This window comes from Strix uralensis, chromosome 7, assembly GCF_047716275.1.
Source record: "Strix uralensis isolate ZFMK-TIS-50842 chromosome 7, bStrUra1, whole genome shotgun sequence".
Classification (NCBI taxonomy): domain Eukaryota; kingdom Metazoa; phylum Chordata; class Aves; order Strigiformes; family Strigidae; genus Strix; species Strix uralensis.
Window position 1 is genome coordinate 26,843,634 of NC_133978.1, and position 16,290 is coordinate 26,859,923.

At 59.5% G+C, this 16,290-nt stretch overlaps 1 protein-coding gene across 5 annotated transcripts; it reads left to right on the top strand.

Annotated features, from left to right (window-relative positions):
* The first annotated feature begins 96 nt into the window (after positions 1–96).
* On the top strand, positions 97–16,001 carry MMS19 (MMS19 homolog, cytosolic iron-sulfur assembly component). 5 transcript variants are annotated; one of them, XM_074875074.1, is made up of 31 exons: positions 97–253; positions 4,311–4,359; positions 5,153–5,253; positions 6,863–6,948; positions 7,355–7,429; positions 8,016–8,085; positions 8,282–8,410; positions 8,621–8,682; positions 8,914–9,000; positions 9,310–9,384; positions 9,623–9,700; positions 10,014–10,152; positions 10,543–10,697; positions 10,913–10,991; positions 11,248–11,373; positions 11,688–11,769; positions 12,117–12,214; positions 12,566–12,706; positions 12,926–13,081; positions 13,308–13,407; positions 13,576–13,678; positions 13,771–13,845; positions 13,980–14,106; positions 14,190–14,290; positions 14,377–14,433; positions 14,545–14,731; positions 14,848–14,930; positions 15,019–15,183; positions 15,257–15,316; positions 15,435–15,535; positions 15,614–16,001. In XM_074875074.1, exons 1-31 carry the CDS (start codon positions 145–147, stop codon positions 15,639–15,641), a joined length of 3,084 nt encoding a protein of 1,027 aa, XP_074731175.1. In that variant the 5' UTR covers positions 97–144; the 3' UTR covers positions 15,642–16,001. The 5 variants fall into 5 exon arrangements, with proteins under 5 accessions (XP_074731175.1, XP_074731178.1, XP_074731176.1 ...); XM_074875077.1 differs by lacking the exons at positions 97–253; positions 4,311–4,359 and adding an exon at positions 4,730–4,821; XM_074875075.1 differs by lacking the exons at positions 97–253; positions 4,311–4,359; positions 5,153–5,253; positions 6,863–6,948; positions 8,016–8,085.
* The last annotated feature ends 289 nt before the right edge of the window (positions 16,002–16,290 follow it).

Below are 16,290 nucleotides of genomic sequence, written 5' to 3' on the forward strand. Positions count from 1 at the left end.
TCCGTGGCGGCGGTTGGCTGGGGGCGCGGTGAGGAGGGGGCGCTCCCGCCGCGCGCGCGTGCGCGGTCACCGCCCGCGGCGCGAGGGCCCGGCGCATGCGCACGGCGGGAGGGCCGGCGGCCGCTGCCCTCGGCGCGGGGTGTCATGGCGGCGGCCGGGGCCGGGGCCGAGGCGGGAGTTGCGGCGCTCACCGCCTCCGTCCGGGACTTCGTGGGCGGGCAGCAGGACGGCCGCGCTGCCGAGGTGGCAGCAGGTACCGGGCGGGCGCGGCTGCGGGGTGGGGCAGGGCGTGGACAGGACGGTGAGGCTGGGCCGGGCCGGGTCGGGCCTGGAGCGGGCGTGGGCACGCCTAGGGGGCGGTGGGGCGGGACGTGGGGGTGGGTTCTGAGGGTGAGCGTGGGGCTGTGGGGCAGGGTGTGGGGCTGGGCTTAGGATGCAGAATGGCGCAGGGCACGGGCCCGGCTGTGGGGCAGGGCAGGGCCTGGCAGAGTGTGAGGGCGTGGGACAGAGCGTGGCCGTGCGTTGTGGGGCTGGGGCATGAGGCTGCGGTGCGGAGCATGGCTGTGGGGCAGGGTGTGGGGGAGTGGGTAGGGGCCCCAGCTGTGAGCTGGGAATTGAAAGGGGGAATGAGGACTAGGGGCTGTGGGGTAGGTGTGGGGCAGCAGCTAGGGTGAGGCAGAGGTGGGTATGGGTAGATGTTGGGAGCTGGTGTGAAGGCAGAGTTGTGGGGTCTGTGGGGTGAGCCAGTGTTTTAGATGGCATGGGGTGGGATTGAACGTGTTGGGTCTACTGGTGGTGCTAGGGGATGGGGAATGGGTCTTTGGGGTGGGGGACATGGCTGTGTGGGGGATGTGTGAGCTGCTGGGAGCGTGAGTCTGCAGGCCCTGGCACTGGAGGTTTGGGGTGCACTGGGAGCAGCTGTGGGTGGTACTGGGTATGGTGGCCGTGGCTGGGTGGCAGAGAAGGCACCAGTGGGAAGGGAGCTCCTGGCCTTGCCGAGATGCTGTGGGAGATGACATGCTGGCTTCACTGGCCCCTGCTTCTAGGCCCCAGTCTCTGACTGTCCTCGCTGTGGTTTCTCCTCCTTTCCTGGCAGGGCTTGAGGCATTTGGTTTCCTTGGATAATTTGTCTTTCTGCTTGGAGCGGCAATTTGGTGACTTCGTTACATTAGGGAATTTGCAGCTTCAGGAATGCAGCTTTCTAAGGATAAGGCAGCATGGTTGTGTTTCTAGACAGTGGCTTTCACGTGTTTTGGAAAGGAGTTGAGAGAGCAGAGAAGGACTATGTAGGTTACATTACACAGGGGTAGCTTATAGACCTTTCCCAAGACTGATGGATTGTGAACTGGTCCATGGTATCTTGATGATGAGATAAGCTTGCAAAATGGGAGGGTAACCCTGTGGTCCATGTAACACAGAGTGAAGAAAATGCCAAGGAAATTTGGAGGAATTCACTAAACTATGTGACATTCAAGATGTTGTGAAAGAGTTTCATAAAGCCTCCGACATATTTGGAATAGATGGGGGAGGAGGGGAAAGATAACCTTACAACTGCTGTCATAGATGTTGTCATCTACGGTCATGTTACAGAAGTGCCCGGAGAAAGCTTTGTCTCTTTGAAAACGTACAAAGAGAAGAGCCGCCCCTGCCCCCCAGCTCTCGTCAGCCGTATGGTGCTTGTGACAAACCTACCTTGACAAGAAAGGGAGCTGGCAAGTGTCCTTTGGCCCCTCTGACCTCGTATAGAATCACACATCAGAAAGTATTAAATTGCATCACGTATCCTTGAGTGAAAGGGGAGTTTTTTTCTAACGTTGTGGTCGTTGTGCAATTGTTGGAAGAAACACGCTGAGCTTCTCCCATGTGTTGCTGACTACTAAATTGAGTGTAACTTGGCAAGTGGAAGAAAGGCCTCAGTGCTGTCACAGGCAGCTTGGGCTGCACGGGTCAGTGGGTGGCAGAAGGAGGCTGAACTCTTTTTTATTAAAAGATGGGGAGAGAAGGATACTGCTGTTACAGAAATCCATCACGTTCTCCCCGTGAATGCTGTGCTCATATTTTGAGGGTGTTGAGGAGACAAGAATGGAAAGCCTGCAGAAGTGATTAATGTCTAGAAGGACACTGCATGAAAGCAGGGAAGATGTGTCAGGAAAAGGAGCAGATTGATTCCGAGTAATAAAAAACAAAGGGTAAATGGCTTGATTCTGTTTAGCCTCTCGGCCTACAGGAACACCAGAATAGGAAGGCAGCCCCTCCTGGTAAAGGGAGTGCTGGGACTGAGGGTGTGTAATTAACCTTGGGAACTTGCTGCTGCCAGATGTGGAGGCAGAAGTTTCACAGTCTCACCACTGTGCCTGCCATGCTGATGAGGCAGGTCCAATTATAGCTGTGCTTGCGTTTAAGCTGTGTCCCTGCCTGCGAGCAGGAGGCAGCGCTTGCAGGTTGCGCTGTCAGGGCTGGTGTGGTCACGCCACGCGAGGTGAAGCTGGTCGTACACCCTGGTCCCTGAGAACAGAGGGAGTTTTCTCGATGTAGCCAAGTAAAGGGGCTGTTAACTGCAGGGACCATCAATAGCCAATTGTCGTTTGATCATTACACTTCAGCTCTTTCCTGTTGATTAGGAAACCAGCAGCTTTGTGTAGATGCTGCTTTCGGTCTCTGAAAATGCAGAGGCAGAATGCTTGGCCACAGAAACAACATTTCTCTCGAACCTTCTCCGTGGTGATTCAGAGGCACGAGGGCTTTTCATGAGCTTGCAGAGCGGGATGTTGGGATGCTGGGTGTGAAGGGGCTGTATGAGCTCTCCCGACGGCCCACTCTGCTTTGTGCCGGTGCACAGCACCCGCTTGCTGTTGCACTGTTGTTCTTCTGCAAGAAATTTTGCCAGCACCTTACGGCTGTCGCTCAAGGCACTCCCTGTTCAGCCTGTGCCTGTCAGCTCTGCAACCTGCTGGGCTCCTCTTCTTCCTTGCAACTCCCCTTATATGTTCTGTCCCTCAGTCCCGGCTCCTTCTCCCTGCTCTGCCAAGCAAAATTGGAAGCTCTGTCTCTGGAGTCAGGGCTGCCTGCTGTCAGAAAGCACTGTCATCCCTTCTCCTATCCCCAGAGACCGTTCTCTGATGAACAGTGTGACTTAATACTGGAATTAACTCCTTAGGAAGAGCCAGTAAATGCTTGCAACGGCAGGAGACACTAGCTGAGATGGCCTGAGAAAGCCCCGAATGAAACTTTCAGGCTTCTGAGGGTGTGCGGGCCCTGTCAGTCGTGTAGGCAAGACTTCAGCAGAATAGAGGGATGAACAGGGCCCTCCAGAGTGCCCAGAAGTGCTCCTGGGCAAAACAGTGAGTCTCAGTGACTGGAAGGTGCTTTTTTGGTGGAGGAAATCTGTTTTGTCCAGGTAGAGAGTAAGGGGTGCTGCTTGTTTCCCAGCACCACCTGAGCTGCAGGTTAGGGGTCTGAAGGTGAGGCAGTCCCTTGCCTTCCACGCCATGTCTGGCCACAGGGCATGCACAGAGCTTTCCTACTGGGAAGGTGTCATGTTGGTGGTGGGTGGCAGGAGTGGAGATCCTGCCCTTCTGCCAAGGCTGTTGTAGGATGCAGCAGGTCCTTACCAAAGCCTCCTGAGGAGTGACTCTTACCCCAGTTGAGTTGCAAGAATATTGAGGCAGGAGGTGAGTGAGGCAACCTGGCGGGGTCTGAGTCAGAGCTGGAAATAGACTCTGGGAGTCTCAATGCTTAGTCTTCCTCAGATCACAAAGCTGCCTTTCTTCCTGCCCTCCATCTTGGGGGGAGTTTGTGCAGGTTTTGCTCAGCACAGCATGGAGGTGGCAGAGCCAAGGTGGGGAGCTGGATGATCACTAGTGTCTTGGGTCTTTGCTTGGCCAGTTCTCCCTTGGGAAGCACCTGGGGAGCTACCCTCTATCTCCTCCTGGCTTGCTTACGTTAGAAAAGTGGTTTTTGGCATCTCGGCAAAGTGGAGCACAGCGGGGCTTCTTCTCTTGGGAGCCACACATTGGTGATGGATGCAGCCAGGCTGTGGTGAGAAGGCAGAGGCAGAGTGCAGGCAAGTTCACCCCTTTCTGCCTGCTCTCAGCTCTGGTCCAGTCAAGGCAGCTCTCAGTCCCAGATGTGTTTGCCAGCAGGGCTGGAGGCCGCTCCACCAGCAGAGTGCACATGGCTCCTTCGGTGCTTAGCGAGGTGCTGGCACGCAGGCAGCCTTTCCTGCTGTCGTGCTGGGAAGGGTGTCTGGCAGTGCCTGACTGATGGTCTGGGAATCTCTTTGGTTCACTCTCTTTACCTCCTTTCTCCAGGGGTGAAAGATGGAAGCTGGACTGTGCTGCAGCTTGTGGAAGCCCTGGGGTAAGAAAAGCCTTATATATGTTATACATGTAAGGGCCTTGCAGGGGAGATTCCCGCAAGGAGGGGTGGTGAGAAGGAAGAGTGTGCTCATCCAGGACAAGATAGCTTCAGAGCTGGGAGACACACCGCAGCACACAGGCCTGCAAGGATGTTGTGTGCTCACAGCACGGGGCCTGGGCAGTGCTTTGCCCTCCCAGGACCTGGGAGCTGTTTGGGAAGGAGCAAGGCCAGAGCAGCTCTTGCTGCTCTTCCAGGACTACGGAGAGGTGTTGTGGCAGGCAGCGAGGCGCAGGGCACTTATCAGTTGGGACTGTCTCCAGCAGGAGCTGCCTGAGCACACAGCTGCACATCACTATGTCACGAGTTGGCTGGCACTCAGCTTTCACTTCTGTCTCTGAGCTGTCATGACCTGGGACTCGGGGAGGCTCATTTCTCCCAAGCTGGGGACTGGGTTTTCTCGTTGTAAGAGGCTTTGTCCTTTTTCAGACCTTGTGATCTTGGGAGTCTGAGTTTCAGGTGCAGAGTGGAGTGCAAGAGTAATTTCTTTGGTCTGACTTGAGAACTTGCATTTATTGCTGCGTGGCTCTGGGGCTGGATGCATGTGTGCAGCACAGACAGGGGAAAAGGAGTCTGCTCTCACCCTGCCAGCAAGTCAGGCAGGATTGGGCCACCATCCCCCTGCCCAGAGAGCTGCACCTCTTCATTTTTATAAGGTGTCTGCTGAGGATGTGCTTCCTGCTTGGGTATCCCTGCTCACAACAGGCCTCCTGGGCTTTCTCCCCACTTGCCCTAGGTCTTGCCTGGAGAACACAGATCCGCGGACGCGAGGGCGAGGCATTCAGCTGCTGTCACAAGTCCTGCTCCAGTGTTACTCCTTACTCCAGGAGAAGGAAGGTAAGGGCTGCTCTGGGCCCTTGAGTGGCCGCTGGCACGTTGGGGGCAAAGCCTGTGCCGCTCAAGTGTCTTTTCTGCAGTTTTCAAAAGGATTGATTTAGCACCATGACAACTTTCTTACATGTCTCTCAAGACTCAGAGTCCAAGGAGGACACGGGGCCTCGCACTGCAGCCTTTTTGCCAACCTCCCCACACTATTCGGGTCACTCCCTGAACACGCCAAAGCTCTGGGCTGCAGCTGATGCCCCTGGCAGTGTGTGGGTGTTGCACACCCAGGTGTGCTCAGTGCCACGTGGGACGCCTTGGGGACACATCTGCATGTCAAAATCCTTGGGTGGTGATTCAGTGCAGGAAAACCATCCTTCACAAAGCGTGTCATGGCCCAGCCCTGCTGCCTGCCTAGGTTGACTCTGGGGGAACCCTGGGAAGGAGGGGAGATCAGCGTAAGGATGAGATTGGAGTGGAGGACCAGCCTGGGGAGAGGAAGATGCCCCTGTTCGTGGAGGCAAGGAGATTTGGTTGTGTTAAATGCTCCATAGCAACTGGCTGACAGTGGGGGAAGCCAGTAAGTGCTGCCAAACTTTGACTTGGACTGGGGGCCTTGCTTATGGGTAGCTGAACCTGTGCCAGCAGGCTGACAAGGCAGGGAGGCCCAGCTAGTAAGTGAGGTGGAGGAAGGGAAGGATGGAAGCAAAAGTTGCTTAGTCCTTGGTGTTTGGCTCTCTGTAGGTCTCAGACTGGTGCCAGGCAGGGCAGAGAGCAGCTGTGCAGAGAGAATATACACAGACTAGCTACTGGTGTAGCTGGAGTCAGGTGTGATGACTGTGATGGGAACTGGGCTTCTCCAGAGGGGCAGCTGGAGGTGGGGAGGTTCAGCGGGGGTGCCTGGCAGAGTCAGGGCAGCTGAGTGAGCTGGGTTAGAGCCAAGTCACCAGGAGCTCTGGAGGAGGGTGGGCAGAGCCAGCGTCCTGGCAGGGCACAGGTGGCTGCTGTGACACCACCAGCTCGCCCCATCTCCCTTCGTGTCCCTCCTCACGCAGCTCATTTCTCAAGCGCTGCGTCAGGCTGCCTCCTGGGGGGGTGAGTTTCTGCAGCAGCTGTGGGCACAGGATGCTGCTAGCTGGCTCTTCCAGTCTGCTTCCTGCTGCCACTCCCCAGGGCCGGGGTGTGCAGGCGCCCGTGGCCATGACTCAGGAGCCGGGAACGTGTTGTGGAGCCAAGCGCGGGGAAGCCGGAGCTCCTGCTCCAGCCGTGCGCCCCACCCCACGACATCCTCCAGCATCCGCTGAGCAGGCGTCTGCTGCTTCCTTGCTAGTGTCTGCACCCACGTGTCTGGACAGGCTGGGGCAAATACCTCTCAGGTAGCTCCGGCACCTCTGCAGTGGCCAGAGGTGGGTGCTGCCCCGCTGCGGTCAGACGTGGGTTGCTGATGGGGGGAGGGCGAAGGCATTGGAGGCAGGTGGGTGCACCCAACAGTGGCGCTTCATCCTGTTCACCAGCATGAGATGTGCTTGCTCGTCATCCAGCAGCTGCTTTTGGCAGAGCTGAAGCCAGCACCCGGCAGCTGCGTTTCCTGGGACTAACGCATGTTGGTGTCTGTTTCTGACAGTGCTGCATCTGGTCCTGTTCTATGAGAACCGACTGCAAGATCATCACCTTGTGATCCCCTCGGTGCTCCAGGGACTCCGAGCACTGGTGAGCTCATGCTCCCCAGCCTGCAGTGCCGGGGTGTGCTCCACAACAGTGCCAGGAGGTGCAACACCTGGGTACAGGTCGGAGCAGCATGTCGAGCAGGGCCTGGCTGGGCTGTCAGCTCCTACCTGGTGGCATTGCCCTGTCTCCTCCATGCTCCTGCTGTGCCCGTTACAGAGGGGCAGGGGAGAGGAGATTGCATTGGTTTCCTGCCCCATGTTGGTACTGGGGGCAAGGATTCCTCAGCTGCTCTGGGGAGCAGCACAAATGATAGGCATCTTGTTCTGTCCTGTTTGTGGGGGTGGTGAGCTCTCCCTGGCGTAGGAGACAATCCTGTACAGAAGCAGGAGCTCTGTTATGTGGCTGCCATCATGGTTTTCTATTCTTGCTTCTCTTTTCCTGTCCCCAGAGCATGTGTGAGGTGCTGTCCCCAGGGCTAGCAGTGTCTGTGCTCAAAGCTATCTTCCAGGAGGTACATGTTCAGGTGAGCAATGTGATTTCCCATCCTCCTGTCCTTTCTCCCTGCTCCCTGGGGGTCTGGGGATGGCCTGCCTGCCCTGAGGATTTAGCACACTCAGTGGCAGTGCAGTGTAGCATATCCTTTGGCACAGTGCAGTGCTCCTGCAGAGCTTAGGGACAGCGTGCCTCACTGCAGAGTGAGACGCAGACAGCAGCTGAGAATCCTGTTTGGCCTTTGTCCTCCCTTCTCTCAGCCCTGGAGCAGTTATTTCCCTTGCTTTATTCTCCAGGCTATGTTTAAGTGCCCTCAGCACCCAAGTTCTCCTCCAGTTTAAGATTGTTTACGCTGGCAGGGCCTTGGGCAGTATCTGTGGCCATGGTGTGACTGTGATGGTGCATTCATGCGGTGATGGTCACAGTTGTGTTCAGGTGCCATTGCGTAGGCATGTGCACACTTTGCATGTGGTAAAAGGGATCTGCGTGCCAGGAAGCAGCAGCTGAGCTGCTGGGAGTCCTGCCCTCTTCTCAAGGGCACGTGCTGCCTTTGGGTGCTGGGTAGCAATGCTGCCATGTGTGGAAGCTTGTTTTGATTGCTCTGCTCCTCCCTCCAGTCCCTGCTGCAGCTAGACCGCCACACAGTCTACAGCATCATCACCAACTTCATGGGCACCAGGGAGGAAGGTGAGGGGGCAGATGCCAGAACTGCTCTGGGGTTGTCCAGGCTGGGAGAATGGCTTGCTTTTGCCTTTTCTGAAGGCTCTGTTGCTCTGCCTGGGGAGAGCTGGAAGGGCTGCAGGGCTGGGGAAACCAGGCTGATTTCATGCCATGTTAGTGAGATCTGGTGTCCTGCATCTGCTCACACTACTTCTTTCTGCAGAGCTGAAGGGCCTGGGTGCCGACTTCACCTTTGGCTTCATCCAGGTGATGGATGGGGAGAAGGATCCCCGCAACCTGCTGGTGGCCTTCCAGATTGTGCGTGATCTCATTGCCAAGAGCTACGCCCTGGGTGAGCCTGTGCCTGCCCTGCAGAGCTGACCAGGGACGTGCTGCTTTTCTTTGAGCTGTTGGGGTGATGGTCCTTGGGTCTGACCAAGGCTGGGGTTGTCCCTGACATCCTTTAGGAGCTGCAGAGCCAGCCTGTCATGGGTGCTTGGTGTAGCTGCTGTGCCTCTTTTGCCCAGCATCTCTGCTCACGTCCTCTGTCCTTTCCTTGCAGGTCCGTTTGTGGAGGAGCTGTTTGAAGTGACGTCCTGCTACTTCCCCATTGATTTTACTCCAGTGAGTGAGTCTGCCCTATGCCACAGCCTGTTCCTTCTGGTGTTTTCTCAGGGGTTCGTGTCCCCTGTGGGGGATGGAAGGGGAAGGTGGGCAAGAATCTTGGCTGGACAGTGTTTAGATGTGAGCTGTGGTACCCAGGCTGACAGGCTGGTGCCAAGCTGGCTGCAGCGACTGGCATCGCTGTGGCCTTGCTGGAGATGAGGTGACCTGCTCTCTCTGCTTCCCTTCCAGCCCCCCAATGACCCTCACGGCATCCAGAGAGAAGACCTGATCCTGAGCCTCCGGGCTGTGCTGGCCTCCACGCCCCAATTTGCTGAGGTAGGAAGCTCCTAGGGGGTTCTTGAACACCGCAGTGTTCCCTGAGCACAGGCTGCATTTCATAGTGCTGCAGCTCCCGCTATGGCTCTGTGGGAAGGGAACAACTGGGACCAGAAGCCTGCACTAGGGCAGCCTTGTCTTCTGCTGGGGCTGGGCATGGGGAGGGTGCTGACACCCTGGGAAAGGGCCTGCCTGTTGCAGGTATCCTTCCACCTCTGCTCTCCTGGCAGAGGCTGAGCTTGCAGCCCTGCAGGGCCATGGACATGGTGGTACAAAGGGTGGGCTGAGCCTAAGTGCCTCTCTCTGCAGTTCCTGCTCCCTCTGCTCATTGAGAAGATGGATTCAGACCTGCAAAGTGCCAAGCTTGACTCCCTGCAGACTCTGGTAAGGAGAGATCCCCTACTCCCTTCAGCCTACAGCTGGTCTTTGGCAGCAGCAGCCAGCCTGAGCCCTTCTCCCTGCCAGCCAGAGACCCTCCCTTGCAGAGCCACAATTTTCAGGGTCCTAGTTTGGCCTGCATCACTTTCCTCATTTTCTCTCCCTTGAGTGGATGGGCAGTGTCCCTGCTCTATGTCCTCTCAGTACTGGCTTCTCTCTGATGTCTCCTGACTCCCTGTTGCAGACTGCCTGCTGTGCCATCTACGGGCAGAAGGAGCTGCAGGAATTTCTCCCCAGCCTCTGGTCATCCCTACGCAGGGAGGTGAGTACTGCAGGGCCCCTAATGAATGCTCCACCACAGCTGGGCTCCTGATGAGCAGGAGTTCATAGCCAGACTAGGCAGGCCCCATATCTCACAGCAGCCCCCACATGTGGCCTTGGACAGCTCCAACTGAAAAGTGGGGAACAGGCCAGCCCTATCAGCATGTCCCTGGGGCTTGGATGTGCCACACTGCATGTTCAAAGCACGTGGGAAATGAGGGGGGGAGCGTGAGTCCTTCAGCCCATGTTGGGAGTGTGAAGCGTGCAGTTGGGGTCAGCGCGGAGCTTAGCTCGTCCTACGGCCTCTCCTGCAGGTGTTCCAGACAGCAAGCGAGAAGGTTGAGGCGGAGTGCCTGGCCGCACTGCACGCCCTCTCTGCCTGCCTCTCCCGCTCTGTGCTCAGCTCTGACACCGAGGATCTGTTGGATTCTTTCCTCAGCAGCATCCTGCAAGGTAGCTAGCAGAGAGACCTACCCTGCCCTGAGCAGCCAGGCCTGCAAGCTGCTCCTAGCTAGAGATCTGCCCTCCTGTTCTCTTTGAAGCCTCTTTCTTCTCTTTCTAGCCCTCACAGCCACTGTTGGCTTCTCCAAGGTAATTGGCTGCAGGAAGGGAGAAGGGGGCACAGTAGGAAATGCCTATTGGATTGAGTTGCTTCCCTCTCTGCTGGAATTGGGGTGTCCAGGGCTGTGCTGTGCGCTTGGAGCTGGGGGAAGCAGCTCTGTTCAGCTGTGCTGCAGCTCAGAGCTGCGCCCCAGAAGCACGTCCCAGCCCAGATATCAGCTGCGTCCCCGCACACAAGGCAGAGGAGCTCTGCCGGTGCAGCTGACGCCCAGCCTATCTCAGATTGCAGGCACCATCTGTGCGAGCCTGACATGAAGCTGGTGTGGCCAAGTGCCAAGCTCCTGCAGGCAGCAGCGGGTGCCTCCCTCCGCTCCTACCACCGCGTCACCCGCAGCGTCCTGCCCCTGCTGCTGGAGCAGTACACCAAGCACCCACAGGTGAGGGGCACCCTGGGCTCTGCGGTCACAGACAGCAGGGCACAGTGCACCCGCTGGCTCTGCAGGGCTTGGGTGTCAAAATGGGTGTCCTTCCACCCTTCCCTGGCTGCGGGTAGGGACCCCGTGGGCACCCTCTGGCCTTGGAGCGCTGGGCTGAGGTATAGCTGTGTCCCAGCAGTGACGGTGATCTGGGTTATGCCTTTGTGTCCCTGCAGAGCAGCCAGAGGAGGACAATCCTGGAAATGCTGCTGGGCTTCCTGGAGTTGCAGCAGAAGTGGGGATATGTGGAAGAAGGTGAGGCTGGCTGGTCCCTCTGGAGGCACCCATGTCCCAGGGGACTGTTATCTCTGACCTCACCTTCCCATATGCTGACAGAGAAGGAAAGCTCACTGACCTGGGCGGCTGCACATGCAGCTCCCTGCCATGTCCCAGGGACCCTGCGTGGTTGGGTGTCAAGAGGCAGGGCCCCGGAAAGGTCTGTCAGGTGCCATGGTGGTGGCTGTGTGGTGACAGCCAGGCGCAGGCAGTGACTCCATGCCTCTCTCCCCAGATGAGAGCACTCTGCTGTCGCTGCAAGCCCAGGTTTGCTCTGTGGTGTTCTCGGCGCTGACGGATCCCAGTGTGCAGCTGCAGCTGGTCGGGATCAGGGCACTGACTGTCCTGGGCTCCCTGCAAGGTTGGTGACTTGTTTCCCTTGGGGAGGCAGAGGGGAGGGGTGTCACCCTATTCTGGGACACACTGTGGCTGCTGGGACGTCCTTGCCTGCTGCCTGTAGGTGCACAGGAGCAGCGGCAGCATTTTCTACCCAGGCCATGAGCTCCAGGGACACTTGGTCTCTCTCTTGCCTGTTTGTGCTGGTACCTTGTATCTCTGGCATTTGGCATGCTGCTGCATTGCTGCTAGCCTGGACGAGGGGGAAGAATGCTGGCCAGAACACTGCCATCTTTGCCTTTGGCTGAGGGCAGACTTCCTCTTCGGTTCTTGTTCCAGGCTTCCTGTCTCCCTCTGACCTGGAGCTGGTTGTGGATCACCTCATCCGTCTCGCTCTGCGCGAGGAGGATTCCCAGAGCAGGTGAGGGGCGGGCTGGCACCACTGCAGTCACCCACGCTCTGGGGAGAGAAACAAAGCCTGGCTTTGCTGCAGAGAGCGACTAGTCTGGGGGAAGGCACAGGAACTGTCTGAACTAAAAGACCATGTGGGTGTAAGAGCAAAGGGATAAACCAAGCATTTACAGGCTGGAAATTGGGGCCGTCAAAAGTTGGGGCTCTGCTCTGCCTGCTGGTAGAGTGAAAAAGGCAGATTGCTGAGGAATGGGTTTCTGGAGGCACCTTTTGGCCCAGATCTGTGCAGCTGGTGTACAAGCAGCCCCGGGTTTGCAGTGCTCACATCACGCTTCCCACTCTCTTTCCCCCTGGCAGCGAAGCAGCGATGGAGGCAGCCGGATCTCTGGCCCCCATCTACCCAAAGGTTTTCTCTGGACGCATGGTACCCAGGCTTGAAGAGGAGCTGCAGTCGGGTAGGGCTGGCGGCTTTGGGAAGGGAGGGATGTCTGGTTTTGAGGTGAAGCCTGTCCCATCCCCATTCAGCTCATGTCAGGCAGTGGGGCTGTGCCGTATGGTGTAGGTTGGTGGTTTTTCTTGGGGGATTCCCAGCGCAGGCACTGTGGTGCTGGCACAGGGAAGGCCATGGCCTTGTGGGGAGGAGCTGCTCAGCCACAGAGCAGGCAGAGTGCCTTGAGCCTGGCACGGGCTAGTTCTGCTGTGCTGCTTCACCCCATCCACTCTGGCAGGGTCTGGGCTCCGAATGCCCTTGGGCGAGGGGGCCTGGGGTCACCCCAGCACCCCTCTGAGGTGTTTTTCCTCTTCAGAGCGGGAGGAGGAGAGCTCCCGTGACCGCTGCTCCCTGCGGCAGCGGTGCCTGCAGGCCCTGGCAGCTGTGTCCACTCACACCAGCATCGTGAGGGAGACTGTCCCAGTCCTGCTGCAGCATCTCCGGAAGGTGCAGAAAGGTAACGCACCCTGCGGCAGGCAGTGTCTGCGCAGGAGCTGCCTTCGTTACCATTACTGGTGCTGTCTGGAAGAGAGGGGATGTGGTGTGAGGAGCCCAGGGCTGGGGAGGGGGGGTAGGAAGGGGGAGTAGGGAGGGCTGCATTGCCCCGGGATGCCGGCGCAGGTCGGGGGGGGTGGGTGCTGCGGCTGTTTGATGTGACGGTGACTGTGCCCCTCAGGGAGCGAGACTGGGAGCGCCCAAGACATGGTCTCTGCGTGCCAGAGCCTGCACCGCGTGGCCCTGCAGTGCCAGCAGGACGCAGAGGGCTGCTGGTACTACCACCAGACAGTGGTGCCCTGCCTGCTGGCCATGGCCGTGCAGGCTGCGATGCAAGGTAGGTGCGGGGCTGGAGCGGGAGAGGGGAGAGCGGGGCAGCTCCCCGGGCTCTCGGGTCGCTGACCCTGCAGCCAGCGCTGCTGCTGCCGCCCTCCGGCAACCGAGGGGACTGCGGGTCCCGCTGCCCGCCCCCGGCCTGAGGCAGAGCAGCCCTGTCCCAGGGCCGGTGTGGGTCAGGGGGCTCCAGCACGTCCCTTTCTCCCCCCCCCGCCCGCTGCCTGCAGAGAGCGCCCACCCGCTGCTGGGCAAGGCACTGCTGGAGGAAGAGGTGCTGGCTGCCATGGTCCCCATCATCAGCGCTGCCACCACTCACCTGAGCCCTGAGTGAGTGATGCTGGGGCGGGATGCCGGGCACTCCATCGTGGGGAGGGAGCAAGCTGCATCCCCCGCGCCGCTGTCTGTTCAGGGGGATCCTGTGCCTCCTGGGAGGTACCCAGGAGCTCTCTGGTGATCCTCCCAGAGCAGCACATTGTGATGTCTCCTTTCTCCTAGGCTGGCTGCCCAGAGTGTATCTCATGTGGTGCCCCTCTTCCTAGACGGAGAGGTCTCCTTCCTGCCTCAGAACAGTTTTCCCTGCTCCTTCCAGCCCTTTGAGGTGTGTTGGGTGCTTGGGGGCCAGGAATGAGGATGCTGGCACAGCCTGGCAGCAAGGACTGTGATGACACGGGTGCTGTTCTTCCCCTGCAGGATGGGGAGTGCTTGGAGGCACAGAGACGTCTCGTTGCCCTCCTCATGGCCTTCATCTGCTCCTTGCCCCGTGATGTAAGTTGGGGGGTAGCAGAGCGGAGAGGGGCCCTGACTGAGCGCCCTCCTGCCTGTGTCCACAGCAAGCTCCACGGGTGGAGGAAGGGAGCAGCTGCAGCCCTGGCCTTTAACATGCTCCCTGTCTCTTCCAGGTGGCAATTCCTCAGCAGGAACGGCTGCTCCGGGAGCTGCTGGTGCTGAGCTGCTCCTGCAACTGCCCCTTCACAGCCACCACAGCTGCCAAGTGCTTTGCGGGGCTGGTGAACAAGCACCCGGCGGGTAAGGGAGCTGGGCAGGACGCCATGGGTCCCTGCCCACTGCTGGCAGGGGAGGGGCTCAGCCTGTCCCTTCTGTGTCCCCAGGGCAGCAGCTGGATGAGATCCTGCAGCTTGCAGTGAACAGGATGGAGCCCGGCCTGGCGGAGGGGCCCCGCCGGACGCAGGTGCTCACCCTGCTGCTCTGGGTAAGGCCTGGCCTTGGATGCGGGATGGGGAGGGAGAGCCGGGGCGGGGGGGCCAGCCTGGTGCTGACTCTGCTCTGCCTGCACAGGTGACCAAAGCCCTGGTGCTGCGCTACCACCCCCTGAGCTCCCGCCTGACAGACAAGGTAGTCAGCGGTGGGGCTGGGTGATGTTGGAGGGGCCTGCCCGCTCCCCCCATGGCCGGCTGGGAGCCCCTGGTGGCAGGGCGCCCCGTCTCAGGTCTCTGTCCCCCGCAGCTGCTGGGCCTGCTGGGCGACGTGGAGCTGGGCCCCGCCGTGGCCGATGGCTTCTCCCTGCTCATGGCCGAGTCGCCGGACGTGCTGCACAAGGGCTGCCACGCTGACGTTCGCATCATGTTCCGCCAGCGCTTCTTCACCGATAACGTCCCCAAGCTGGTGCAGGGCTTCCACGGGGCTGGCCCCGGTGAGTGGCCACCCCCAGCCCAGCCTCACCGCCCTGTGACCCCTTACCCTGGGGACCTGCACCCGTGTCCCCGCTCCCTTCCCTGGGCTGCCTGTAACCTTCTCTGCTCTCCACAGATGTGAAGGCCAATTACCTGAAGGGCCTGTCCCATGTGCTCAACCACCTCCCCAAGCCTGTGCTGGTGACGGAGCTGCCCACGGTGAGCCAGCCTTGGTGGTGGCAGGGACTGGGGCAGCACAGAGTGTGCGGCTGCGAGTTACTCACAGCTGTGTCCTCCCCACCCGCAGTTGCTTTCCCTCCTGCTTGAGGCCTTGTCCTGCTCAGACCGCGTGGTGCAGCTCTCCACCCTGAGCTGCCTCCAGCCGCTGCTGCTGGAAGCTCCCCAGATCATGAGCCTGCACGTCGACACGCTGGTGACCAAGTTCCTCAGCCTCACCTCCAGCCCCGCCATGGTGCGTGTGCCCCCTCCTTCCCCCTCCCCACGCCCCTCTCCTCCGCCCCTGCCCTCACCCCTGTCTGTTCCAGGCTGTCCGCATCGCCGCCCTGCGCTGTGCCCACGCGCTTACCAGCCTGCCCACAACAGTGGTAAGTGCTCTTGCAGAGGCCTGCTCCTGCGTGTAGAGGGGCAGGGGGGGTCCTAAACCTCCTCCTGGGGGGCAGCCAGCACCCAGCTCTCTTACTAAGAGCCCATCATGTCCTACAGCTGCTCCCGTACAAGGCCCGAGTTATCCGGGCACTGGCCAAGCCTTTGGATGACAAGAAGAGACTGGTGCGGAAGGAGGCGGTGGCAGCACGGGGGGAATGGTGAGTGCGTGGGGCTGGAGTTGCCAGGGTGCTGGTGCATTGGGGACATGGCTGATGGCACCATCTCTGTCCCCGCAGGTTCCTGCTGGGGAGCCCGGGCAGGTGAGCGCCCTGTGTCCCCTCCCTGTGCCGACCAACAATCTGACCGGGCCCCCGCTAACCCGCTGAGCCATCCAACCGCTGCCACGGACCCTCGGAGCCCAGGACTGCCCTGAGTGCCAGGGCTGGAGCGTGGGGGCCAGCAGACAGCACCCCTCGCTGCGGCACCTTCCCCGCACCGCCCTCCCTCTTCCCAGCACCCACGGGGGGAAAGGAGCTGTGCCGCTCGTGGCTTGCCCAGCCTCTGCTGCAGGCAGGGACAGTGGCGGACAGACTCGCCCCGGGAGTGGAGAGGACGGGCCTGCGTATGCGCCTACAGTGTGTGGCAACCCACACACCAGAGGAATAAATAGATCTGTTTTGGTAATGCTGCGGAGGGTCTCCGTGTAGCTCAGGCTGGGACCCCAGTGCCCTTCCAGAGGTTGAGCAGCTAAAGGTGCTGTTGGTTACAGGCCCTTATGGGGAATTGGGGGGGGTCCCGGGGGGTCCCACCCTGCCCCTGTCCCCAGAAGTCTGTGTCCCCAGCAGGGAAAAGAGCCAGGCTCCCTTAAAAAAAAAAATATATTTATTGGATGGTCTTAAAAAGGCTCCCTGGGGAATGCTTGTAGGCCAGGGGTGCCATCCTCTGTGCCCAGCCCTGCCGGAGAGCCGAGCTG